Below are 27595 nucleotides of genomic sequence, written 5' to 3'. Positions count from 1 at the left end.
TTTAGACAATCGGTAAGTTTACGATTTTTTTCTTTCAATACATGACCTCTCCTGCACAAGAAAGCTAGATTTTAAATATTTGATACATGATATTGTATCTTTCCTTTAAGAAAGAAACTTGTACCAAAAAAAAGGAGGTTACCCAAATAGAATCTGTAGGAAGTCAAATCACTAACAATCTCTGCATATGACTGCAGGTCTTTTAAGAAAGAGGTAATTGCAAGAACCCTGGTTCTCTATGCAGTTATCATACATGCTTATATATTATACACACACAAGAATCATTATATATGTTTAATTCAAAGCATCTATGGAGAAACTGCTGTGTGCTTGCCTCCGTAGAAAGAAATTTGCACTGGGAATGTCTGGGTCTTTACTAAGATGCAATGTTATAAAATTCTAGGTATTTACGTGGAAAGGAAATAAAACATTAAGAAGAATTTTCTTTTTCCATTTAACGGAAGGAACACCATTGGGCCATTTTAAGACTCTAAAAGTACCATATAAATCTCCAAAAGAGGTAGTAATGCATTAAACAAAGGGTACACCAACCACAAGGAAAAAAGTCGTACGACCAGGGAGAAAATATACTTCCTGGCTGGGAAGCTCTTAAAAGTTCTGAGCCAGGAAACCTCCCGCACCAGGGCGGGGAAAGCCTCCAGAGACTCCCTGCTAACTTCCCCTCAAGTTTTCCCTCCACCGCTCCTCCATTCTCCGCCTCAGTTCCCAAAAGTGGGACCACCGGAGAATGCCAGCATATATACCTGAAATTTCCAGACACAATGAGACTCTGAGGCATGTTTATTTTAAACGCCCCCACACCTAAACTAGGCCATATTTGCAGGCAAAGCCAAGGGATTCCAAACGACGCCTGGAAGCTCCTCTTACAAATTGGGGGCCAAGGCCGTAAAAGAACAATAGTAAAATGCAGCCAAGAGCACGTTCCTTCGCTCAGAGTAGTTCGCGGGTGGCGCGAGGGCCTGAGCGGAGGCTGGGGCCGGGAGCCAGAGCCCCGAAAAGGAGCGCTGCCCCTTTAAAAGGCCGCGCATCTCCGGGCCGGCCTTCCTCCCCCGGGCTCCAGCTGTGATTGACGCTGGGAGGCGAGAGGAGGCGCCTGGCGCTAACAAAAGTCCGGCCCGCGGGCGAGCTGAGCCGGGCCGCTAGTCTCTGCTTGGTCGGGACGTCCGCAACAAGTGGCCGCCGCGCCCATCCCCGGGGAAGCCGCGGACGCGCAAGGGCGCCGAGAAGAGGTGGCCGAGCCAGGGAGTCCCGGCCACCCGTGCGGCTCTGCGCCCACCGCAGGGGGATCGGGGCGGGCGGATGGGGACCCGGCGGCGGCGGCGCGGCGAGCCTCTGGGCGGCCCCGGGGCGCGGGCTCTCCACGGCGCTGCGCCCGCCGGCCGTGAACGCGGATTCTGAGAGCTGTGGCTGCCCCCAACCCCACCCGGAGCCATCGGGGGTTCCTGGAGGGAACCGAGCGCCCCCTCCCAACGGAGTGCAGGGGACGCTCCCGGCCGGACATCGGCCCTCGAGCGTGGGGTATGCAAAGCTAACGGTCCCGTCGGGCGGGCTTTCCTCGGGCGGAGCGCGCATCGGTGCGCCCCAGCTATGGAGTGTCCCAGGAGACGACGGGCATGACGGCGGCAGGATGGGCGCGAACAATGGCAAACAGTACGGCAGTGAGGGTGAGTGGGCCGACAGTCCTCACACTCCCGGATCGCGCCCCCTCCCTTCCCCTCGCCCTCTAGTCTGGGAAGGAAGGTTCTTGCCCGCTGCGATGGCGCACACCCATTTGGCAATCTGTCCGGGCCCTCACCTTCCCCTTTGGCACCGAGTGCTCAGGCGCTCGAGGATGCTTTCCCACCGTGGGGTCCCTTTAAGCAACTTCCCAGGTTGTCTTCGGGACGGCTCAAGTTGCATTGCTGCCGTGTTTCTGAACGCGTGTGCCTCAACTTTCCCATCCCGGGCATCTGGGCTTTAGGACGATGGTTTGGCAGATGGTGGAAGACGATTTGCAAAAATAACGCAGTGAGAACTTTCTCAGGCCTTTGTGTCCCAGTCCCCTCTGCTCTCATGTACCAGGAAAAACTTCTGGAAGAAGTAGTTAAGTTTCCAATCTCCCTACTCACTGCCCCTGGGCTGACAGCATCTTGAAACTGACCACCTATCGGCCCCATGAGGGGAGCAGTGGCTGGGGGCTTTGTCTGGGCTCTCTTGGGGCTCAAGACGGGCAAAGGACCATCTGTTCCATGGGGCTGGAAATTGCACAGAAATATTGCCTGTCAAGTGGGAACTTGGAAGTTGGAGAAACTTTAAACTCCACCTCCTCCTAAAAGGATGATGGATGTGTGGGTTGGCTTCCCCCTCGCCCCTCCTCCCCCTCTTTGCATAAAACCGTAGTGTTGTCACCACGTTGATTAACAGCACGCCCCTGATATGCATATGGCAAAGGCATTTTCGTGGTTCAAAAGTTAGGAAGGTTGTCAGTCCTGAACTTGGCTGGAGGGGCGTGGAAGAGACAGGGTTGGTTTTACAGCCTGCCCCCAGAGGACAGGCGGTTACCAACCGGGTCCAGCGCCTGCAGACGGGTAGGAATGCAGAATGGCTATTCAGCCTGTGGTGTTTGGGAAACTCCTATCATCCTACCCAGAACTTGGAGCTGTGGCCACAGAATGTGGATGCCTCGCTCCTTTTTTGCGGCTGTGTTAGTCCTCAGCAGCTTGGTGAAATTATAACAGAAACCGACCCTAAAAACCATATCCACAAGAACCTTTTGTTTAAATCATTGTCTCCCAGATGATCATGTTTTGAATTCCACATGTATGTGAGATACATATATATTTCCTTATTCTGGGCAGTTATGTGAGAGTTTTTGTTTTTTTGTGTGTGTGTGTGTGTGTGACAGTTTTCATTTGTAAAAAGATAAATGCTTGTCTTTTTAGGTAGCAAATATGCCAGAAAAGATTATTGGAGAATCTTAGCCACTCCCCCAAACTTATTGGAGTTCGTGTTTTAAAAATTGAAGAGTAAGCCTTCTTACTCTGAGCTACTCTTACCCTGAGCTTTCAGGGAGTGAAGTGTGTGTGTGACAATTCTGGGTGTGCCTACATCATGCTGCTTGAATACTGTGGGGGGAAGGACACTCTAAGAGGTTCGCAGAGTCGCTGCTCTGTGTTTCTGAACAAAACCCCTGCACACTCCCCCTAATCCTTTGCAACTTGTTCTTGTATCCCAGTGTTCTCGTATCATACAGTGTGTAGTGTATGACGACTTCCTGTCTGAACAGTGGAGTTTTCAACCCTTGGGAGAGAAAAGGAGAGACAGAGAACTAATGTTCTCCAGCTGTTATCCGTAAATGCTACCTCTGCATTTTCACTTCAGCTGAAGTGAAATTTTACTGGGATCAGATTGAGATACACTGTGGACGTTTTATAGGATACATCTCTTGGGCTCAGCTGATTCAAGGGGACCAATAGGAAGGTTGGGGAAATTAACAGAGTTTTGGCTGGAGAGGACATATTGTGCTTAGTTTGCATCAACTCTCTCCAAATGCATGGGGACTCCTCGGATACACAGGAGAAAATAGAGGAACAGGAGTGATGAACTTAGATGGATCTTTTCTCCCCTAGTTATGCTGTGTGTCTCCTGAACAAGGCTGTGACACACGTGAGTGGGTGTGGTTGATTTTGTGACACTGGGTTGGTGGCAGATAAAATCTGTGCTCTCGTGCCTGTGGGGATTGGCTGTGTCCATGCCAAGTTTTCTTATCTAAAATAAAGTGTCCAGTCTCAACGCAAGTGGAAGCACCCCATAGACATAGTGTCTCTATTATCACAGGAGACAGAACAGAGTTAAGGCAGGTCTAGCAGATTTGGTGCAATTTAGGCATGGTATATTTCAAACATAAAGGGGAAATTATCAATAAATGCATATCCATAGAGTGCAGTGAGGTGGCGCAATGTGAAAAACCTGCAATTTTATCATTTTTTACAGCTGACACCTCCATGTAAATATGAACTCCCTTCAATTTTACCAGCTGTGTTGAGTTATTAGAAGGTTTAAAACTTCAGCATATGTAAGCTACTTTCTACTGCTCCTGGAAAACACCTCTTTTTAAATTAAAACAACAACACAAAATTATTACTAGACGTACCTTAGCAGGTGACACGGGGCAGAAGCCTGCTGCTCAGTATAATCAGGTAGCCTCAGCACCACCCGGGACCCATCAGAAGTGCAGAATCTTGGGTTCCTCCTGCAACTACTGGATCATTTATCATGCGCACATTGAAGTTTGGGGAAGTTCCTGTGTGGAGCGCAGAGCATTGACTTGGGAGCCTGGAAATTTGATTCCAGCTGCAACTTAGCTACTGTGACCTTGCTCAATTCCCTGAAATCTTGGGGTCTTCTCTAGAGTGAGGAGAGAAATTCCTTTTTGGCCTGATTTGTCATGATCTAATCCTTGGACATGTAGTCATCCACTTTATTTTGCTCTTAAGGGACAATTTATGGGAGGAGATTAGCCTTGTGGGGAGACATGTTATAATAAATAGGGAAGTTAAGATTCTGATTGCCAAGAAGTCAGTAAATGCCCCTCTTGCTTTTGTCCTTCTGTTTATCCCTCACCTCTATCTTCCTCACTCATTTTCACCTCTTCTCCTCACTTAATCAGTTCTGACCCCCAACTCCCTGCTTTTTTTCCTTGTAAATCAATAGTAAGTGTCTCCAAAGTGTTTTGTTTTCCTAAATACTTAGTGAACATTCAGGTTAATGATTCAATTTTCAACTTTTACACAAGCTAGGATTTTGCTCCAGGAAAAAGTTATGGTCACATTCCTGATCATGAGCTTTCTAGAGTATGTTCTGGTAAATTTCTTAACAGGGCTGTTTCTTTTTCCTTTATCTTCTTTCATAAAGTGTGAGTTTCAGCTCCTGTTAAGCCAAATAAACAAATCTCTCTGCTCAAGTAGGAAGAGAAGAGCTGCCTTCCCTGCCTTTTAAGGTTTCTGGGCCTCACCCTCACTTACTCATTGGTTTCGTCGTTGTGTTTACTATACTCCAGCAGGTCTGAGACAGTGATACTTGCACTATTAACAGCTCCTTGCAGAATCCTGCCCATTACGGAATTGTAGCTGATGAGGCCACAGTGATGGTGTTTGACCCTTGGTAGCTTTGCTGCTCCATCAAGAGCCTTGGGTCCCTTTTCACAGTCTCAGATCTGTGAGGTCAGATATGAGGAGAGCCAGTGGCTTGAGCATGTAAATCATCACAAATCTGTCACCACCTTGGGAAAGATATCTTGAAATAATAATAATGATGGCAGGTAGCCTTTATTAAAAGCTCACTGTGTCCAAGCTTGATTCTAAGCCCTTGACGTGCGCTGACTCACCCCGTCCGCATGAAGATCCCAGGGGGCAGGGGCTCCTCAGGTCCCCCTTTTACGGAGGGGGAAACACAGCTGCAGCGGGGATGGCCATTTCCCAGGGCCCCGCAGCCAAGTGTAGGTGGAACTGGGACTCAGGGCCAAGTCAGTCTAAGCCGAGTCCTTTACTCATTCATTCAACTAATACATGTTGATTTATTTCCTACTATGTGCTGGGAATTCTTCTAGGTTCTTGGGATATATTAGTAAACAGAGGAAGATCCTACCCTCATCAATCTTACCTTTGTGTGTGTGTGTGTGTGTGTGTGTGTAGGGAGGGGAAGTAAAATGATTAACATGTGTACACACACACACACAATGATTCAGTAAATCATGTGATACATTCCAAGTGGCCAAATTTTCTGAATAAAGAAAATCATTAAGTTAAGGTCATTGGGAGTTAGGAGGAAAAGGGTTTGGTGACTTTAATTAGATCGGGCACCGTGGACCTTATTGAAAAGTTGGCATGTAGACTAAGACTTAATGGGTGTGCAGAACTGACCTCTAAGGATCCAGGAGGCCTGGTGACTGTTACTGTGAGCCACTGTGTTATACGGGGGTGGGCATGCTTTATGCTGGAGGGCACAGCCATCGTTTTATACGAGGGTGGCAACATCAGTCTTCTACAGTCAGTTGTGATGGGACAAAGTCAGTCTGGCCACTGTGTGTGTGTGTGTGTGTGTGTGTGTGTGTGTGTGTATTTGCCTAGAGCCTTGCAAATATGTTTTATCTAATGACATGAGATACATTGTGGCTGCTTTTGAGGGGAGAAAAGGGGGAGCCTAGGACATGCTCTTCTTCCTGCGATGGGCAGATGTTGCCTGATTCACAGGATATGTACCCTCCAAAGGTCTCTGTAAATCTTAGCTAGAGGGATGTCTTTGTCTCTTGTCTTCAATAAATAATTTTATTCTGATGAAAATCAGAAGATAAGCAATACTGATTCCACTGTTCCGTTTGAATCAGAACATTAATGTAGCTAACAATACCATCTGTGGCCTGACAATGAGAAGGTATTTTCAGAGATTTGGGGACTCCTTTTCCATGTTTAAAACAAGAGAAAAATGGGAAATCCTCCTCAGTGCAGTAATGGACAGAGACTCTACCTCTAGTGTCACTGTTACTGTTATGATTGCCCTGAGACAAGTAAGCCCTACTAAATTTGAAGCAAGACCCTTAATTGTTGTGTTTATGTTCCACGTCTTGAATAAATGTTTCAATTTTGCATATAAGACATTTATTTGGTATTATTGGTTAGGGCTTTTTGAACTGAAGCTACAAATTGACTGGAACCACAGAGTCTGCTGTGAGGGAGCCAGAGCAGCTCGTGGAACTGAAGTCCATATCAGCTGACCTTTCCCAGAACATAGTTATACTTTTTCTTCTGGTTATAAGAATGTAGATGACTTCCTCCATATGCTCACTGCATTACATCTCTAGGTCGAATAAGACTTGCTGTAGAAGTGTAGTGTCTGACTGAGAAGCCAGGCAGGGAGGCCAGTGATTTCAGAAGGAGACGAGCAGCATGCATGCACAGGAGGAGCCCACTTCGGCAACGTGCTAAGCGTGGCTGTCAGTGACAAGGCGAGAGTGTACGTAAGAATAGAGCTGCTCTCTAAATAATGACGGTGCTGGATGGGGTCTGCAGTTCCCAGAATACCTACAGGATGCCCATGTATTCTAATACAACCACCATAACAAAGCAAGTAAATTGGAGGAGGAGGAGGAGCTTATACCTTTGGGGAAAGCTGAATGTTTTGTTAAGAGACTTTCTCTAACCGTTCCCTCAAATCTGCGTGTTCTGTTTTTCATGTAGTTCATTTCATGGGAAGTGATTCCCATGGACTCTGTAAGTGAGGACCTTGGAAAGCCCCAGAGGAGGGGCAGGGACACCGGATTGGCCTGGCTTCTCCCACGCTGGCTACACTGCACCCAGAAAGCGTGTGGGCAAACACTTTAGAAATATGCTGGTTACCCCAAAGACTATAGCTTTCAGAGTTTGGACATGAATAATCATTAGCCATTTGAATTTTCCTCGCTGATGAGATATAAACACATGGTCAACATTTTCCCTGTTCCGCAGTTGAAGAGGCGGAGACTGTCTGTCAACCTTTACTTGCTCGTGCATTAGGTACCCTCATTCTCTCAATTCCCGTTTAAGTTCTAAACCACAAACAACATGAAAACCAGTTCTTCACATTGTGTGAACTCGTAACTTTAGAAGCCCTGAACAATGTGTAGGAATGTAACTAAAATCTATATATATGTATATTTTTTTGTTTTCCACCCTCTCTGTGGTAAATTCCTTTGTTGCATTTCCTCAAGCAGATGCAGCAGTGGAAAGAGAGTCAAAATTTCTGTAGAAAAATATTAGGAACTTTTCTTATGCTTATAGGTTGGCCTTCTGGCTGGAAGGAACTCACCTTTTGGCAAGGTGGAGTCAGGAAAAGGCTCCTCACAAGTGCAATTGAACCTCTTGGCCCAGTATAATACATGAGTCAAACTGTGGGGGCATCTGAGTTCAATTGAAGATGGAGGCCCGGTCTTGCAGGTTCCGGCTGTCAGAGGGAACTCCAACCTCGAGAAGAAGAAGAAGAACCCGTCTGCCACTGTAGGTGGAGTCGGAGGAAGAACAGAAGGACATGGACAGGGAAGAAGGAGACAGATTCAGTGGATGGGAATCAGGGCACTGATTGCTTGCAAATATACAGAGCAACCTTATGAAAACAGGTGTGGTACTCACCTGTTTTTTCTTAAAATTACCTCAGCTCCCAGAACAGAAAGGGTTAATAGTGGACATTTGGTCAGTGTGGCTATTGCCAAGTATACTTCATTTTTGGTCCTTTTAATAATAGTAGCTAATGATTCCTGAGCACTGAGGAAGCACCTCTGCCCCTCTGAGCACAGCCACGTGCTAACTGTTTTTTTGCTTATGTTCCAAATCATTCTTGGCTTCACGCACTCTACTGTTGTTTCCCTGTAAATTGTTCTTTATTTCAATTAGCGTATCCCTCTTCTCTGACTGGATCTTTTTTATGCTGCCGATGTCCTCACTGAGTTCCTTGAGCATCTTTACAACCAGTGTTTCGAACTCTGTGTCTAATAGAGTGCTTATCTCCATTTCATTCATGTTTTTCTGGATTTTTGAGCTGTTCTTTCACTTGGGCCATGTTTCCTTGTCTCTTCATTTCAGCAGCTTCCCTGTGTTTGTTTCTATGTGTTAGGCAGAGCTGCTTTGACTCCATGTCTTGGTAGCATGGCCTAATGTAGTAGGTGTCCTGTAGGGTCCGGTGGCACAGCCTCCCCTGTCACTCAAGCTGGGTACTTGAGGTGCACCCTCCTAAACAGCTGAGTGCATCCTTCTCCTTTAGTTGAGCCTTAATTGCTGTTGGCAGATCAATGGGAGGGAGTTACCCAGGTCAGTTAGCTACAAGAATTGGCTGTGACCACTGACCACCAGCCTCTTCCTTCCGTGGAGTGTCAGCTGTGTAGGAGCAGGGTGGTGCTGCTCTCATGGTTTGTAGCTGTGCACGGGATGTGCTGGCCCTGGGGTTTCTCTAGGTGGTGCAAGTCAAGGTTAGCCCCCGACCTATGTTTTGTATGGGGCTACCCTGCCTGAGCTATAAAGCAATCTGAGATGGTTGCTACTTGGGCTGGGTATGAAAATTATCAGGCAAAGCCAAGGTATGAATCTGGGCTGACTGCTGCTAGTGTTGAGTCTGTGGCTCTCTGACCCCAGCAGTTGCTTGTTTGAGAAGATTCAGGAAATTGTGAAGCATGAGCCAAGACCATCCATTCATATGGAAAAGCAGCTTGGGTAGGCTCATAAATTGGGTGGGGTGGGTTCTCTGGGGATTTCCTGGGTGGGTCAAACAGTGTTAGCCAGGTTGATGGAGTCTCAGGTATGGTACCTGCTTGCCAGCTCGGTGGGAAGAGGGTTTAGAAAAAGGACAGTGGCCTCTGCTCACTTGATGCCAGACACCTCAGTTTCTCCCTTTATGCCACTGGTGCCTTTCAAACTGCTACCTGGGTGCTGGAGCTCAGAGGGAGTGAGTCTGAGTTGATGTGTCCATATGTGGGCCCTTTAAGAGGAACTGATTGGGGCTCCAGAAGTTTCTTCCATCGACTTAATCTCAACTGATTTTTGCAGCCAGAAGTTGTGAGTAATTATCTTCCTGGAACTGATATCTTGCACTGGGGGACCTGGTGAGGGAGTAGGGCTCCTTGCTCCCAAGATATCACTTCTGAATTTTATCTACCACACACGAGTGAAGGACCAGCCTGTTTCACATCTGCACCCATCCCACCAGTCTGGATAGATGTAGTTTCTTTAATTCTGTCGTTGTCTGAGTTCCATACGACTTGATTTATGACGGTTCTGAGTGATGGTTGTTCTGTATTTTAGTTGTAATTTTGATGTGGTTGTATGAAGAGGTGAGCCACATCTGCCTATGCTGACACCTTGACCGGAAGTTGATGATCCGATTTAAAAGATGTCAGCATGACAGCATGGAGACAGCCTAACCCCTGCCCAGGGCACACAGCTGGTGGGTGGCCCAGTCATGCATGGAATCCCCGTGGTTGTGCTAGAGTCTGTGCCCTCTCCACTGAGCCCATGACCCTGTCTATCTTGTCCTTTTTGCAGCCCAAATCCTGCCCAGTCGTTGTTTTATGTGCTTCAAAGTCTTGCAGTGATGGAGAAGTAGCCGAACCAACCAACAAACAAAAAAGTTTTATGGATTAGGTGACCAAAATGACATCTTTTGATGGAAACTTTTAACTCCTATTACCTGTTTCCCAAGAACAAATGAACTGCTCAGTAGGCAACTATCTACTGACACGTTGGCAGGCTGTCTAATGTCTAGAATAACTTTGGTGCATAAAATAGTCAGCATATTTTTTAGAGTCTGCAGAGCACAAGGTAGACCTGAAAGGCTCTCCTCCTGATTCTGCAGAGAGTTATGAACTTTTAATTATCTTTGTTCTGGGATAGCCTCGGTACCTGCCCACGTATCAAAGCTAATGGAAGATAGAGAAAGGTGCACCTATTTTTTTCCTTTGGTAAATAATTTCTAATTCCTATCTTACATTTCCTTCTGGTATAAATTTATGGGTTCGAGACAGCCATTAATCTGGGAAATTATTCCAATATCTACTTGAGAATTTGCCCTTTTCTCTGGCATGTTCCTGGGAGACTTCTTCATGGGTTTGTCCATGAAATTGCTTGGGAAACTATAAAGCATTTCAAAAGTTAATCTCATTTATCATCAGAGGGACTGTGGGAAGGGTGACCATCATTGTCCCGTTTACAGGTGAGGAAACTGAGGCCTTGGAAGATTAAATGACTTGCCTTGATGTTCTAGTGAAGATTAGATGAGGTCATTCTAATTGAAATTTAGTACACTTTCCATGATTCCATCATTCTAAGTGCTATAGGAAAACAAGGATATTGTCACACCAGAGGATTATCACCAGGTGTCCTTGAGTATTTTAAGTTGCTTACACCCCAGGGTGAAAGTCGGGGTTTTGACACACACGACCTTTAGTTGCTTTTGCATCTCTCCTTGCAGCGGTGGCCGCCTCGGGCCACAGAGCTGCGCCCTGGTGCAGGGCAGCAGCTGCACATTGACAGACGTGTTACAGTGAGACTGCAGAGTGAATTACTGTCAGATAAGTGTTCCTGACAAAATGGCTTTGTTCGTTCAAGTGCACTTGCTAGTCCGAAAACTCAGCTGGGGCTTTGAGGAGGTGTTTCCGTCCTTTGAAAACCTCCGCTGGCTGTGATAGTTGTTTTAGTGCCGGCAAGGTCAGAGCATCAGCTGTAAAACCAGAACCCTCGGCGTCACAGGAGTCCTGATTCTTTTCACTCTTGTGTGCTTTGCTGTTGAGCAGCCGCATTTCACAGAGGTCTCTGGAAGGGCCTGTGTCCTAGGGCAAGCCCTTTTGGATGAGTTGATATCAGAAGTCATTACACGTCCATCCATGCTGTTGCAAAGGGTAAGACTTCCTTTTTTACAGCCATGCAGTATTCCATTGTGTAAATGTACCACAGCTTTTTTATCCACTCATCTACTCATAGGCACTTGGGCTGCTGCCAGATCTTGGCTATTATAAATAATGCTGCTATTGTGTGGAGTTTAATGAACAAAATAAACTGATAAACAAAATAAAAACAGAGGCATCAACACACGGAGCAGACTGACAGATCTCAGAGGTGAGGGGAGTGGGGGGCACTGGAAGAGATCAGCCAGTGAGCATTTAGGCAGAGCCCACGGACACAGATAACAGTGTGGTGACGGCCTGGGGTGGGGCTGGGCGGAGAGGGGCAAAGTGGGGTGGGAGGGGGGAAGGGGGCACATCTGTAATAGTGTCAACAATGAAAAAAAAGTCATTGAGGTCCCTTCATGATTGTGCTAGAAATCCATCTCGTTCATTTAGCTGTAATTGCTTTACTTTTTATTCACTATCTTGTATTTTAACTTATGATTTTTCTTTTCCTTTGTATCTACTCATTGCTCATCCTATCACATGCTCACCATGATGTAACTATAACCCAGTTCCCATAGTAGGTCCTCAGTATATCTTTTGTTAAAGAACTAAATGAAGATGAATCTGAAATCATGATCTTTATTGGTCTAAAAAAATTTATGAAAACCCTACTATGTTTTCAGTGAACTTTTTCCCTAGACTTTGACATTATACTCTTAAAAAAATGTTTCTCTGGACATGTTTTCTTCTGAGGATCTTCTAACTTGGACTGTTATTTTTAATGTTTTGTTTCTACCCTCTTATGGATGAAAATAGTTTAACTTGTGTATTTAAGGAAAAATAAAATATGTACTTTAAGCATTGCTAAAGACTTTTCAGCTTTGCTTATTTATAGTACTGTCAACTTAACTATTTTCAATTAGTACTGAGTAGAATGCTACTGTTTATTTTTCGTTGAAAATCATATTGCTTAGTAATATTTGTTTAATTGATTGGAAGTTGGGTTTATATGACAACTTAATAAGTAAAGCATTAATCTAGAAAACATTTTAAAAATTTGATATTTAAGTTAATCATTTTTTGGCTCTGTGTTCTCTTTTGGGGATAAAGGGTCATAAGATCATGAATCCTTTAAAATTCATATATTGAGCTACTTTATCACATCTCAATTTTTCTCCTTTCTATTATATAAAATATAAAAATTATCATATGCATCTGGTATGTTTGAAATGATTTCTAATAGAGCTTCTGTGTGACTTCCCACATTACTAAAATGAGAAAAGAAAAATATTATTGAGCTGTAGGGTGTGTGGATATGTAACATACATGAAACTGTATTTAACTAACCCTTTGCTATAAATTAAGCAAACTCCATTATTCCTTATGTCTATTTTTGTAAATGGAGAGAAATACATCTCCTGTAAGGAATTTAAGAAATACATTTAAAATGAAAGTGTCATTTGTTTCTTTGGTAATTTGGTATCTGTTAGAGGAACAGTTTCAGACAAAGGGTCACCATAAGAATCCAGCAAAAGAAGCCCAGAGCCCAGCACGTGGGCTCCTCGGAGCTGGAACTTGGGGTAGAGGTGACTGCACTGCAGGAACAAAGGACTGGTAATGGTTCTTTGCCGCGTGATATCCATCCACTTGGAACTGTAGATTTTAGTTTGTTTACTTGAGTCTGTGTTCAGCTCAGATGAATAGCTATTACAATATCTCATCGGTGGGAATTCTACTCTGCGTGATACTGAGCCTGGTGGACGTTTGTTTTAAAGTGCTAGAGTGTAAATTCACACGTATAGGCCACATTTCTATGCTCCTTTTTGGTTTGGGGTTTTTTATCTCAAGGACTGACAGCTGCTGTGTTGGTTGGAAAGGTTTCTGTAACCCTATTTGGACAATATTATTAATACTGCTATGAAAGTGAATCTCAAGACGTGGCATTTCTGTCCCGAACAGCTTAGGTTTCAATCTTGTTTTGTGTCCATTTTGCTTATTTTATTACATTTTAATAATTTTCCCTATTTCCTATCTCTCTTGAAAGACCTCTCCTGTTGATTACCCTGTGAGCTTGTTTTGAAAGACAGTATTTCCTTGGGGAGTCTTTCTCCACTTTTAAAGCAGTAACAACATGAACTGCAATAAGGAGCCAATTCCTTCCCCCTGGTTGTGCTGCTTCAAATAGTCTTTTTTTTTTTTTTTTTTTGATACGGGCTAATAAGAACAGGAAAGTCTCATTTTTAAATGCATTGGTTGGGGTTGCTTTACTTCCAATAAGGAAAATTGCCTCACAAGGGGGAGCATGGGTAATAAAGATAGAACCAACTGAATAATCGTATTCGGTCTAATGTCAAAATCCCCAAGCTGCTGCCTGCAAATCTAATTTAATCGGGGATTGCTGTGTGCCCACTGTCGTGCGTAGATTTGCATTTGCTGCTACTGCTGGTCATCTCTTCACACTTAACAAAGATGAATTCAAATGCTACTGGAAATTTTTGGTATGTGTGGGCTTGCTTTCTTCCTTAGTGGCATTTGCAAGCCTGAGGCAGGTAACAGAAGGGCTTTGGAAACTGACCAAGAATGGCTTGTGGAATAGAACCCCGGATATCTGAGTGGGGAAAGTGACCTTGGACCACCTTACAGAGGAAGGGATTGAAGCATGAAGAAATGAAACAGCCTTGCCAAGGCCATACAGATAGCAAGGTTTTAGGACAGAAAAATGGATTTTCTCAGTCCAGCTGTTTCTTTCCAATCCATTTCTCTCTTTTTCACCCTGCTTTTCTTTTTTCTTACTTTCAGAAAATTTGGGGTGAATGTAGTGGCTTTGCTACTTCTCTGTTCAGTCAGCTCTTCCAGGAGTGACTCCCTCATACTGCCGGCTGCATAGAGACTTGTCACGGATGACCAACAGCCCAATGGCTCCCAAAAATTCCTGACTCAGGGCAAGGGAGCAGCCCCATCCAGTGACTAAACAAGGCAGGGGTAAAGTTGGAGATCACTCTGAAGGACCGTCTTTAGTCCAGAACTCCCCATGGAGTTGGCTGAGTCCCCTTTCACAAAAAATCATAGAGCAACGGCTGTATCTGTCCAATCCACCTTGTCCCTTGCCTTTCGTAAGTGTGATCCCCTTTAAAAGGGAGGGTACTTCCCTAGAAACTGCTTGCACTTTAGATCCTCTTGGCGAGTGTTTACTGGGGAACCCAACGTAAGACAGTGGAGAAGTTGGACTGGAATGTTCTGGCAGCTGTCAAAGGCAGGACGCCACTGCTGGAAAATCGTCTTTCTCCTGAAAGTCCTGGCTGTCCTTAAAAGGGAGTCTTCAGCTGAAAGTCAATTGACATGCACTGGTTTTCTGCTTGGGGGCATTGTTTATTCCTTTCATTGCATAGATTAGGAAATCAGGCCCAATAAGCTAAAGTGACTTGACCAATAACACATAATTAGTTGGTAGAGGAGCTTACAGTCCCCAGCTGCTGCTATTGGCGCCATTTTTTTGAAGAGCCATCTTGGAATTTGTTCAGAGCTGTTCTGCTGCTGTAACTCAGAATTGACTGCAGATGGGACCATTTATCTGTCTGATCCATGTGTTCAACTCTAGCACTGAAATCAGGCATCTCAATGATTCCTACGTGGTTCTGCTTCGCTGATTGTCTACTCTTCTTTGAAGAGTGATCTCTGAAACTCACCATAGTTGGTACAGACTAGGGAAGAAAAAATAGGGAAGTAGAAACATGGTTATAGTTGTTATCACCTGGAATCAGCATTTTTGTTTTCCTGGCTATTAAGAGAATTGGGAAATACGCAATGCTTATTATTACAGGATAGACCAGTGTCAAGTACAGAGTCATTAGATAGATGAGGCATGCAGGGATGGGTTGAAAGAATCATAAACAAAATGAAAAATGACTACAAATTACTATGTAGTCTTAACATCATCCTAAATAGTTTATTACTCATTTTATTATGCTCTGATACTATTCCACTGAGATTTATCAAACTATTATAAGCTCTCAGTCACTGTGTTCCTGAAAAATTTGGAAGTAATTGAAAAACAAATTATTAGTTGATTATTATCACCACGACAAGGATCCAGATTTTATATAGTTTCCTTGGCATAATTAACAGCTACTCTTTCAGGAAACATTCTTTGATTCCCATTGTCTGTAAATGATGTTGAAATTTATTTTATTTGCATACTCAAGGCCGCGTGAGTGCTCTAGCCAGATTCGTACTCCATCTTTCTTTCAGGTTGCTCTTCTAAACACAGCCAAATTGGGAGACTGAAGTGTCCCCTAAATCTGTCTTTTGCTTTTCCAGGTTGGTGTCTTTTGTCTTTTTTCCCTTATAATACTCTTTCCATATATTTATCCATTGAGTCTTATTCAATTCAATTTTAACTTTTCAAAATGAAATTTTCTCTGATTCCCCAAAGATATATCCAGATATATCTTTGTTTACGATGCTTAACCTCTTACTTTGAGAAAATGTGTCACGTTCCTCACTCGGATTTGCTCCCTCTTCCCTCAGAACCACTGTGGCATTTTATTTCCATGGATTTTTGTGTCCTATTTGCATTTAGCTATTTGCATCTCTGTGACCTAATAAGTATTTGTAGGTGCTCATGTACCAGGATCTGTATGAGGTATTGGGAAGTTAAAAATATAAAGAATTGCTCTTGACTTAAGGGGTCTAATGGATAGACTATAATAAAGTATTAGAGTAACCATGGGTGGCAGACCAAGCATGTGATGGGAGACACCAGTCTGGCTGTGCTGAACTTCACTGGGGATGTTCACAGGGACTGATTATCTGAGATGACCTTGAATTGAGTCTGGAAAGGTGAGTAAGTGGGAGTAACAGAAGATCAGACAAGGGGGCAGAGGCCAGTGGGTAAGCTACATGGGAGGAGCGATGACCTGAGTTGAGCCTCACACCTGGAGAGGTGGGCAGGGTCACATGGTCATGAAAGCGGTGTGCGGGTGGGTAGATGGCAGGAGGGAGCCAGCAGCATGTATTGAGCAGGGCAGCCTCGGACAGATTTAGAGAGATCCCTGGAGGCGTGCGTGGACTACTCTTTCTACTCACTAATATTACCCCTGGCCTGGAGTTGGCAGATTTGGAAGAATTCAAATTGACATCTCAACTCCATTCTATTTACCTCTTGGGAGGGAGCTGCCCTTTGGGCAAAGCTCTTTGGCCCACAATTAGACCAGCTTTGAACTCGACGTCAACACTTGGGTTCAGTATTAGCTGCTTGACTGCAGACCTGAAACCACAACCTGTGAACTGAAGATGCTGGTAATAGAGGTGCCATTTTTCTCTCTATCTGCCACACCTCTCTTACTATTTCCTCAATTTGTTTGCAGCCCGGTGGGAGAATGGGATGCTAATCATTGAGCCCCACTGAGATACTACCAGTGGGGTGTGGTGGGAGAAGCTGAGTGACAGCAGGAAGAGGGTGTGGGTTTCAGCGATGAAAAGAAGGTAGAGGACTTGGTGACTGATTGGCTGAAGGGGATGAATGTGACAGAAGGCTAGTAAGACTCTTCCTTCTGGCCTGGGTGGTTGGGTGTCACCTTGGCTCACACACCTTAACTTTCTGATTGACTTGGGAGTGTCCACTGAGTTGGTTCTTGGGGTCAAGACAGTTAGTTTCTCATCTGCCCCATCACCACCACCCAGGATCTGAGAGACTTTTTTCGGGACTGAAACACTCGGGCATTTGTTCATGTAAATTGGTCATTCTTTTAGTCATTCACCGAGCCGGCAGAAACTTGTTAATCTCCTTCTGTGTGTCGGCACTCTGCTTTGCCCCGCCCTGAGACACAGGGATGAAGAAGATGTTAGTCTATGTTCTAGGAACTCTGGGTCTGGTGAGGGGTGGGAGATGGGGGAGAGGGTGTCAGCCAGGCAGCTCTGGAGGCCAACAGCCCAAGTCTGAATGCAGGTCAAATCATAATCTCATGTTTAAGGTCACCGTGTTGGTGTTCACCTCAATGCCATTTCACACGATTTCTAAATTCTCCTGACTTGGCCCAGCAAACTAGTGGATTGGCTATTAATACATTCTGCCAGAAACCAAGAAAATTGTTTTTGGAATTCATTTTTAAAACAGGAAATTCCTGTTCAAAGCTAGGAGACATTATCACATGAGCAGCCTGAGTTACGCTGTATTTCTCGCTCATTTGGACAATCCCTTCACATCTGCACTCGATGGAGGGACATTAGAATGCAGCTTATTTTTTGTGAAGTTTTTTATTCTGAGTTCTTATTGCATGAAAGATCTCAAAAAGAGTTTGATCTATTTTTTAATTATGGCGAACTTGGGCACTCCTAGAAAGTAGAGAAGTTAGGTGTTAGTGTGATTTGAAGACAGATGTGGTATAATAGGGAGGGATACTCTGATTTGTAACGTTCCATGCCATTTCATATAATCAGGAATTTTTTAATGACTTTAAAATTGGTGGCAAAAATTCCTTTTTTTCAAGAATCTTCAATCAACGTAAAATAGTATTCACACAGAAACTGTGTGTGTGCATGTGTGTGACACGTATGTATATGCATACTTTATTGTTCTTATTTCAGTAGTCATAAGATCAAATTAGATGCCATGTGCCTGACAGATTTTGGCACATTTATTTGCTATGATTTCAGTTTGTCCCCCAGTGTTACAGAAACTGAAGAAGACAGCTTAGTTAGACGGGAGGTGGTACAAAGAGACCAATCAGATTTCCTAAAGATAGTATTTGCTTGATTTAAAATTACCATCATTTAATTTTGTTCTGTAAGTGTATCATGTCCTATAGCCAGAGTGAAATACAGTATTCTTCTGTAAAGAAATATAATTAAAATTAATGTGTTAATTAGTTTCTTTAATAACATGGTATCTGTCTTATAAAGGGATATGAGGGGTTGCATTTTATGCCAGAGATCTGTAAGTTTGAAAACCGGGTGGGACTCTGGAGATGACTTGGTCCAATGCTTTTACTTCAGGGCCTAAGAGGAATCTGAGGTACCAGTCACTTGAAAAGACGTGTGCAAAGTCCCACATGAAGTGCAACAGGGAGTGTGACGGCCAAGAGCAAAGGCCCGGTGCCAGGCTGGCCGGGTTTCAAACTGCCTTAGCCAGTGCCTAGTTGTGTGATCTTGTGCAAGTTACTTAACCTCTCTGTGCGTCAGTTCTGTGTCTGGGAAAGGGAGTCGATACCAGTTTTTTCCACCAAGAGCTATTGGGAGAGTGTGGTGACAGCCAGAGAAAAGGGGGATGGGGACTGGGTGGAGGTGAGCAAAGGGGAGAAAATGGGGACATCTGTAATAGTGCCAACAACAAAAACAAGGTTAAAAAAAAGTTATAGTGTGTGCACGTAACAGTAGCTGCTGATTGGCCTACTATAGTCTGCATTTCATTAAATCTAAGATAGAACGAGGCTGCTGCTTTCCCCATCTCAGATTTTGGGGGAAGATTTCACAAAACTACAGTATGGGTTGCCATAGTGATTTTAAGATGATATTGATTGTAAGGTGGTGTTAAGAGGGTGGGGTTTAGGATCAGTTGGCAAGGATGCTGTTACCATCATCACCACCACCACCACCACCACCACCATCACCATCATCATCATCATTATCATCATTATCATCATGACCTAAGACAGAACTGGAGTTGGAAGCTACACTCCTAGTCCACTCCTCAGTCTGTTGTCCTATGTCGCGCATCTGGGTGACGTTTATGAACTGCAGTTTCAGACAGGTTCACTTTGGGCAATGAAAAGTTCAGCTGTCTGTTCTGAGCACACAGAGACTGCTCCTCTGTGGAGGATATCTTCTGACTTGAAACTACTGTGACACTTAAGTTTTTTATTGCCAAGTCCTAAAAGATGTCGAAGTTGATGTCCCTATCTTATTGGGAACAGGAAGATAAAGAACCATCCAAGTTCCCACGAAAGAACGAGCCTCCTCACTCTGCTTGCCAGCAAAGAGGGTGTGAGAGCCGCATACATTTTCTTGGATTTGCTGTTGCTCTATAGTTGCATGGGTTAAATCTTTAAGAAACGATACAGTTCTTTGAGATTCATCTGAAGCTTTTCATAGTAATTAGACAATACTGTGTTCACTGCTGTTAAAATTCACCCAACAAAGGAGGCTGGAGTGTCCATTTGTTAAGATTTCTAATAAACTCACTGTGGGGCAAAAACCGTGTAAATTGTATGTATATATGCCTTTGTAAATCCCCCACTGGAGTGCCCAAATGAGGGCTTTTGTGAATGCATTTAGAGCTTTGGGGGCAGACTTCTCTGTTTGATTTGCTCCTTCACTACTATTTTATTGCCTGTCCTCCCACCCTGCCCTCCTTCCTCATCCATGGTTCCCCCTTCTCTCTGGCCTTTACCCCCCTGCCACCTCCTGTGGTCCTCAATCCCTCCCTTCCTTGCTATCTCTTTCCGAAGTTTATATGTTACTGTGGCCTCTGGGCAGACTGCCCAGTTTGGTTTATTTGTTTCTCATAATTGTATTCAGTGACTCAGTTACATGTTTTAGATGGATGTTTGAAATGTCATTTGTTTCCTGGAGTTTTGTAGAGTTTTAAAGTCTAAATGCAAACTTGACCTTTCCAACACGAGGTTTCGCTAAATGAATCCCCAAATGGATCAGAAGGCATTCCAGAGATCCCTACGTTAATTTACTGTCCCAGGCCTCCGTGTAATGGCAGACAGATAGTGACTCATTGGTTGGCCTGATTGTTGCTAACTGCTTTGCATTTGTCTCTTCAGCAGAAATAATCTGCCGAGTTTAGTTTTACGGAAGATAAATTCATCGATGACATTATAAAAGAATCCCAGGTGTCCTTCATGTTGAAATATAAGCTAGTGTCAGCTTTAAAATGACGGTACAACCTTAAACACGTCATATTCAAGTCTTAGCTCAAAGTCTATTTCTACTTTGAGAAACTGTGGGTTGAGGCCCTCTAATACTTGGTAACATTCTAGCAAAAATTCTTAGCTTTAGAACATGGGTGTCTCTACGATGGTAATGGGTCTTCCTAATGGTTGTACCGTCATAATTTTAGATGTCCCAGATGCTTATATTGTACAATAAAGGAGCAACCAGCAACTAGCCACATGAAGTTAAATTTTTAACTTCAATTAACTAAAATTCAATATTTACTTCCCCAGGCACACTAGCCACCTGGCAGGGGCTCAGTGTCTACATGTGGCTACCATATTGGCCAGTGCATGTGCCACCATTGAGAAAGTCCTCTTGGGCCATGCTGTCAGAGAGGATCTAAATCAGGCTACATGGCGCTGAGTAGATTTCATCGAGTTGATGAGTTAGGCTAAAACTAAGCAGCTTTCACAAGAGACTACAAAATAGGTGAATGAAAGAATTTTTTTAAAAGTTTCATGCAATATCCAAGACATGAGCAGTCCAGCTCCCTCGTGGTGCTCTTCTCCCTACGTCGTACCACGAGGTGGTTCCTTTCGTCTTTTTGGCCCACCTTTCCCATGGTGTACCTGCCCACGTGTGTTCCCATTTACAGAGAGAACAAGAGGAATGCGGGGCAAGTGGCTTTCATACAGATTGAGAATGACCGAGACATTATAGACATCGCCTGTTCACATCCTGTTAACCTACATGGAGCTCATATCCACACTGAGCCGCGTGGGAGGCTAGGAAATGTGGCGATTAGTTTGGCAGCTTGCGAGCAGCTTAGTCTATTAATGGGGAAGAAGGGGAGAGTGGATTTTTTACCACGTAAGCTAATACTCTGTGTAAAAATACGATATTTAGAGTGACAGTTTATTTGCTACACTTAATCTGGGTGTTAGGAGAGATGTGCATTTAATTTCAATAGTGGTTGGCTCTCAGCCTTTTTTATGTTGTCTTCTAAGTAAGTGTGGACGTAAGATTCTAGTAGTGTGAAGTGGAACATTTTATATGCCAGGTTTTGTTCTTCCACCTGCATATAACCCGAGTGTGGGGAGTGGCTCAGTTCGGACTCTCAGGTGGAACCGGAACCCCAGGGCCGTGGTTTCCCAGGGCGCTCAGCGCCGGGTGGATTTGGGGACTGAAGACACTGACACTCTTGCTCCTCTAAGTAAAAGGCTTGCTTGCCTGAGGCAGGGAAATGTACTTTAAAGGCATACATTTCATGGTCTATTAGTGTGAGTAAATGACACTTTCTTCTTGAGAGTTTTGTTTCTATAATGAACCGATACACCTCTTCTAGAGAAACCGAAGGTATTCTTTTTAAGTAGTAGAATTATATTTTACTTTTCTCTGTCTCAAAATGGTAATTATCTTTGTGCATCTGTGTTGGTTTCTCAATTATGTGCTGCTGACCCTTCCCTCTCTTATCCCAAACCTGGTAGGAGTGTCAAGTGTTAGACTGTACTGTGCAGTTGGGATCATATACTGGTTAGAGCTTGGGACAATAATTCACACAATGGCATTAACTACTGTGGGTCAGGAAGTTCCCTGTTTTCCTGCTAACACGTTGAATTTTATCTCTTCTTAGATGGTGTGCTACACTCTGTTTCATTCATGCATCATAGGAGATTGAGTGATAGTATAGTTCACTTTGCCTGCAATAATCTTTCTAAGGCTGTATGATACCTTGTCATTTACATCCTGTCCCGTGGGGAAGGGGCACGAACAGCCTGTGGACAGGGAAGATGTCCGAGTGAGAGGATGGGCGGGCCCGTGCCGTGGCTTCCCCAGGTCCCCCAGCCCGTGATTTTCATCATCTTCCCATCAGTGTCACATTTTTGAGAGTGTCAGGAATGTCTAATGTTTAGTTCTCACAGAAACCGTTCTGTATAACGTGCATGCCTGTCATCATGCAGCTTGAAATATGGCTCTGCTGCTGACGCTGGGCCAGAAAAATAACTTTCTCGTGCCTCGGTGTCCCCATCTTTAAAAGGAAAATAGTAGCACCTTACTCTTAGGGCAAAAGTGAGGTTTTTGAAAATCTATTTTAGATTTTTTTAAAAAAATCTGTTTTCAGTTACCGTTGACATATAATGCTATTTTAATTTCAGGTGTACAACCTAGTGATTAGTCATTTCTATCCCTTATTTGAAGTGATTACCCTTGTAAGTCTGGGTTCTGTCACCATACATAGTTATTACAGTATTATTGACTGTATTCCTTATGCCGTACTTTTACAGCCCTGTGACTATTTTTAGAACTGGCAATTTGTACTTGCTAATAATCCCTTTCACCTTTTTACATAGGTTAAAACTTCTTAAAGTGAATTGAAAGCTCCTAGAACACTGTAAGTGCTCTGTAAGTGGTAGCTATTCTCTGTATTTATTCAATTTAGGCACATCTTTCAGTGGAGAAACTGTTGCTCTTGGAGAACACTTGAGCAGGCACGTCTCTTCAAACCTTTTTACTTCTGTTGTTACTAATGAATGATTCTGACCTCATCCATTTAAAAAATCATAACAATGCTGCCTTTTTATCTTGGTACTTTGGAATAAGATGCCAGCTTCTCTGTACTGTCTTGGCCGTATCCTTCATTCTGCAGATGAGGTCATGGAAGGGGAAGAAGCGTGGTGCGAAGGTACAGAGGGGTTGCATGGTACCGTAGCCCTGCTCTCTTGCCTTCCAGCAGTGTGCTTTTGCCTCTGTGTGTCTGCATCGCTCTTAGTTGTGTGTGTGTGTACATACCTACCTATACACCCATTCATATATACATTTGTAGCCAAGGGCTCTAGATCGATATAAGAGAAGGTAAAGGAGAGAGAAATCATACTATGCGTAGACATAGGAGGAATCCACAGAATGTGATGAGAAGAGACTTTTGAACGGTTTGAGTTTTGCCAACCTGGACCCCACTTTAAAGATTCTACCTTATTAACATGTCTCTGACTCACCTCTGGAAGTAAGCAGCCTCCTGCCTGCAAAGTATTGCACGATGCTGTTTGAAAGGCCATAAAGGCATGAGAACATATGCCGCATGCTGTTTAGGAGCCTGAATGCTTGAGTTTTGGGTTTTGTGGAGTAGAGGACACACACGCACACAGAGCAAACAGTTACTAGTATGAAGTCACCCACCAGCAAGTGAAAGGGTGTTCTGTGTGCTCATTGGAAATGAGGTAGAAGTGGTGAAAGAAGCTGGGGAGTGAATGAGGTCATCCGCAGTGGGTGGGGTGAAGGAGGACTCCTGCCAGGGGAGCCTGGACTTTGAGTTAACGAATGGGGTCAAAGGGAATGATGTGTGGGATGGAATGTGTGATGGGGTGGACATTTGGGAGTAAGTTCCATGTAGGGAGTAGCAGGCGGGGCATGGGCTGGACCAGAGATCCCGGGCAAGAAGTATACAAGAAGTGTTGACATAGAATACCCAATTTACTTAGCAAAAACTCTCCCAAGGATTCTGTTATGTTAACTCATTGGCTTATACCTCATCTGGGGAGAAAAGCAGAGTGCCCATCTGTGGGAACAGGAATTCCAAAGGTGCTTTTGGTTGCCCTTATAGGTTTGGTTAACATCCAACACTGGGAAGAATGATCAAGAAGCCATTTAATCAGTGTAAAACAATGAGTATCTCATGTCGGAATCTCAAAACAATTAGAGCCTTTATTCAAAACAGACCCTGGCCACTCAAAGGAGTAGGGCTAAAGCTTGCTGTTCCGCTAGAGGGAGGCCTGCTTTAAAAAAAAAAAAGAAAACAAAAAAAAATACATCCACAAATAGAAGAGGAACATTCCTGCATAAAATCCAACCCCAACTAAATGAAGAGTGCAGGAGCATGTCATCACCGGGAATGTGAAACTCCTGAGCAAATCTAATCTGAGAGAATGAAGGGACATACAAATACATACTTCACTTAGACTGCCCTGCCCCAGTGGCATTCCGGTGCCTGTGAGGGTCGTCTGTGCCAAGGAACGAGTGTAGCCTTCCTAGAAAGTACTTGAAGCTGTTGTAAATTTCCCCGCAGTGCACACAGTGCCTGGGCTCTCAGCATCACTCCTGGGTTTGCTTCAGGAGGAGTCTGCGTGCTTTCGGAGTCGGGCGGAGCTGTGCTAACTCCTGCTCACTGTTCGCTTAGCAGTAGTTCAGTTGGATTTATTGACTTTGACACACATCGATTTGTTTTTTTCAGACAAGGTACCCTTAACATTGAAAAATTGTGTATTTTTCCCATTTTCAAGGTTTTTTTCATTTTGCCTTTAATCTGCTTTGAGTCTATAGTAACTCAAAAGTAAGGTCAAAGTCTTGGAAAGTAAGCCTTCATCAGGAATGTAAGATAATAAGACTAGTAAGGCCTGCACACTGTCCCACTTTAAATCACTCTGGTCTGGTATCACTAGATTAAGTTTAATTTAAACAGGTAAGTTTAGTGCCTAAGCTTAATTTAATACCGAAAGAGTGAACTGAGGAAGTAAATGAAGTACGCAAGATGATTATTTTTTCTTGTTATCAGTGTGACACATGATGAAATACTTGTCTTTATGTGCTAACCGATACCAGAAATTACTTTCTCAATGTTATTTTGCCACAATGGTATTTTAAATTCACTTCATTAGAAATTGAAGCCCATGTGGCTTCAAATGATAGTGGCCTATCCACGGCTACCTCTTAAATAACAGGTAGACAGAACTCATCCTTTCACCTTGGAGGGCTTTCTCTAAAGTGTTCTAAAATGTCCATTACAAAAAACATTTAGAGGCTATAAGTAAGCAAAACGTGTAAAATTACAGTCACTGTAATCTCACTACGCAGAGATAATCACTGTTAACATTTTGATCCATTTCGTTCCAGTTACGTGGTTCATAAACTATTCATAGGACCGTTTTTTAGGAACACCATAGAATCACAGAGTTGCAGGGGGTCATGTGGTACAACCTCTTATCCAGGAGGGAGTGTCCATCCCACCGGAACTAGGTACACCAGCATCTTGACTCTCAAATTAACCTTGTTTCAAGATGCTTTGTACGTCAGCACAAAGTCTGTTTTCTTGCGAGTGTTGCCTGTTGATCTTCAGAAATAACATTCTTCTTGCTGTCTTCTCTAGATAACTGTTTTCCTTTCCTAACTAGAATTTGGTCAAGGAGAGAATCTTTCACTTTGATGCTCTAGGACACATGGCAGATACTGGGTAGGAAATCTTGGGGACTTCCCCTAAAGTACTGGGATTATCTTTAATTACTTACACATTCAACTTAGTCATTGTTTATTGAAGCCTACTGTATACCTAGCACTACATTAGCCATTCAACTTAGTCACAGTTTATTGAAGCCTACTGTATACCTAGCACTACATTAGCCATCATTCTGTCCCTGCCCTCTCCCTCCTTTTCTAAAACATGAACTTTATCATTTAATTTACATGCCTCGTCTTTCTGCCATTTCTCTACAATACAGTGTTATGTTCAAAGACACCCTTTGTTGCTAGTATTGGCTTGGGGTCAAAAGTGTGTGATTTTTGATAAATTACTAACCTCTGTAAGCCTTGATGTCTTTAACTATGAAACAGAGGTAGTTTCATTATGAATATCATAGGCTTCTCTGACAATGACATGTTTTGTATGAAATGTTAACATGCTGTTTGATATATAGTGAGTGTTAGATAAACATTTTTCCTGGTTGGTTGTTATTCAAACTAAACCATGCGTATCCAAATACACTTGGCGAATAAATCTGTTCAGTATTTGCATGGTCAGATATGTATTCTTGCAGTAGCTATTTCTAGTAGACACTAAAATGAAGAGCTTTGGTTTCCTGAAAATTCTTAGCATATTCATAGATTTCCCAGTTTTAATATTAAATATTATTGCCCTCCATGATTTAAAGAATACTTTGAAGTGAGAAGTAACACTCCTAATATGGCTCAGACAATAGCTTAGGTTGTTAAGGGGAAGAAGCTATGACAATGTTTCCTTGACAGTCTCTTTTTTTTCGTGGACCTAGCACTTGGATAACGACCACATTGCTGAGATAATTCCTTGAGGGTATATTCTAAGGGACAGACTATTGTTTGTACCAGTCAGATAATTCCTTGGCTAAGTTGGAAATTAATGGATATAATTAAGGGTGACTAAAATATCATCCTCTTAAAATCCGTACTGACTGACCAACAGGGATCACAATTGCCTTGTGTTCAGAAACAAAATTTTGGTGACCAATGTCCTCTCTTATGGGTTCCATTTCTATCATCATTCTCTCGCATCTGCTTATCCTTTGACAGTACCTTCTAGGTCTCTAGCCAGAGACTGGAGAGGTTTGGTGTCTGTGCCTTTAGAGGGGGATTTTCAGAGTTAAACTCAATGTTTTAAGTCAGGTGCAACCAGAGTAGTGATTGTAAATGTGAGTGGATTCAACAACCACTTAAGGCTTAACGTTGACAGAATTGTGCTGATTAACTGGATGTCAGAATAAAGAAAGTCAAGGAGTCCCCTGCAATGCTGACATGGTTGAATGGTTGAATGGGGGTGCCATTCATAGAGAGAGGAAATGCAGCAAAAGAAGCATGATTTGGGGCCAAGACAGCATGTTCCGAATCTGTTGAGTTGGGGTGAATGAGGGATGCCCAAATAGGGATGACCAGTGGACATTTAAGCTTAAAGCTTGGGGGAAAATCTGAGTGAGAGGGATTTGGGAGCATGGTCCCATAGTTGAAATAACTAGAAAGCATGAGGTTGGCCCAGGAGAGCATTTCTTAGAGAATCACACTGTGAGTTCAGTGTAAGCCATACTCTTGTCTTAATGTTCTGCATACTGTGGCTACTCTATAAACATTTAGTTAAGATGATGAACAACTGATTGGCTCATGGGGATAAATTGTTTTCTCATTTTGGCTCCAGAGAAATGACAAAACATTTTTGTGGTAGGATAAAGAGGGTATGGCGTGTGGTTATGAGTACTATTAAGCATTGCTTACATGTAGGAAGCTGAGGGTATTTATGAATGAGTGTAGGAGAGCCCACAGAGACTTGAAATTATATACAGAAATGGGTAAAGGAGCCATAATTTTTATCAGATCCTCAAAGGGTCAGAAATGTTTGAATAAATGCCTGCTATTTTGGAGGCAAAAGAAGAGAACAAAGATCATGCCAGAAGAACTCAGAAGGCCAGGAAAATCACTTCAACAAGGAGGGACCCCAGTCCCTACATTTTCAAATACATTTTCAAACTCTGCCAGTGTTGCATCATGTTGGAGGAATTGGGGGGTCAGGAGTTTCAT

General features: G+C 43.5%; 1 protein-coding gene across 1 annotated transcript in view; it reads left to right on the top strand.

Annotated features, from left to right (window-relative positions):
* Positions 1–1167: 1167 nt before the first annotated feature.
* The window catches only part of FBXL7 (F-box and leucine rich repeat protein 7), a 336987-nt gene continuing 310559 nt past the window's right edge, over positions 1168–27595 (top strand). Inside the window, exon 1 of the mRNA XM_028523311.2 lies at positions 1168–1685. Coding sequence (XP_028379112.1) covers positions 1649–1685 — 37 coding nt within the window. The 5' untranslated portion in view covers positions 1168–1648. The remainder of the gene's footprint in view (positions 1686–27595) is intronic.

The sequence above is a fragment of the Phyllostomus discolor genome, chromosome 3 (assembly GCF_004126475.2).
Source record: "Phyllostomus discolor isolate MPI-MPIP mPhyDis1 chromosome 3, mPhyDis1.pri.v3, whole genome shotgun sequence".
Lineage (NCBI taxonomy): Eukaryota > Metazoa > Chordata > Mammalia > Chiroptera > Phyllostomidae > Phyllostomus > Phyllostomus discolor.
This window is presented reverse-complemented; position numbering and strand designations above follow the sequence as displayed.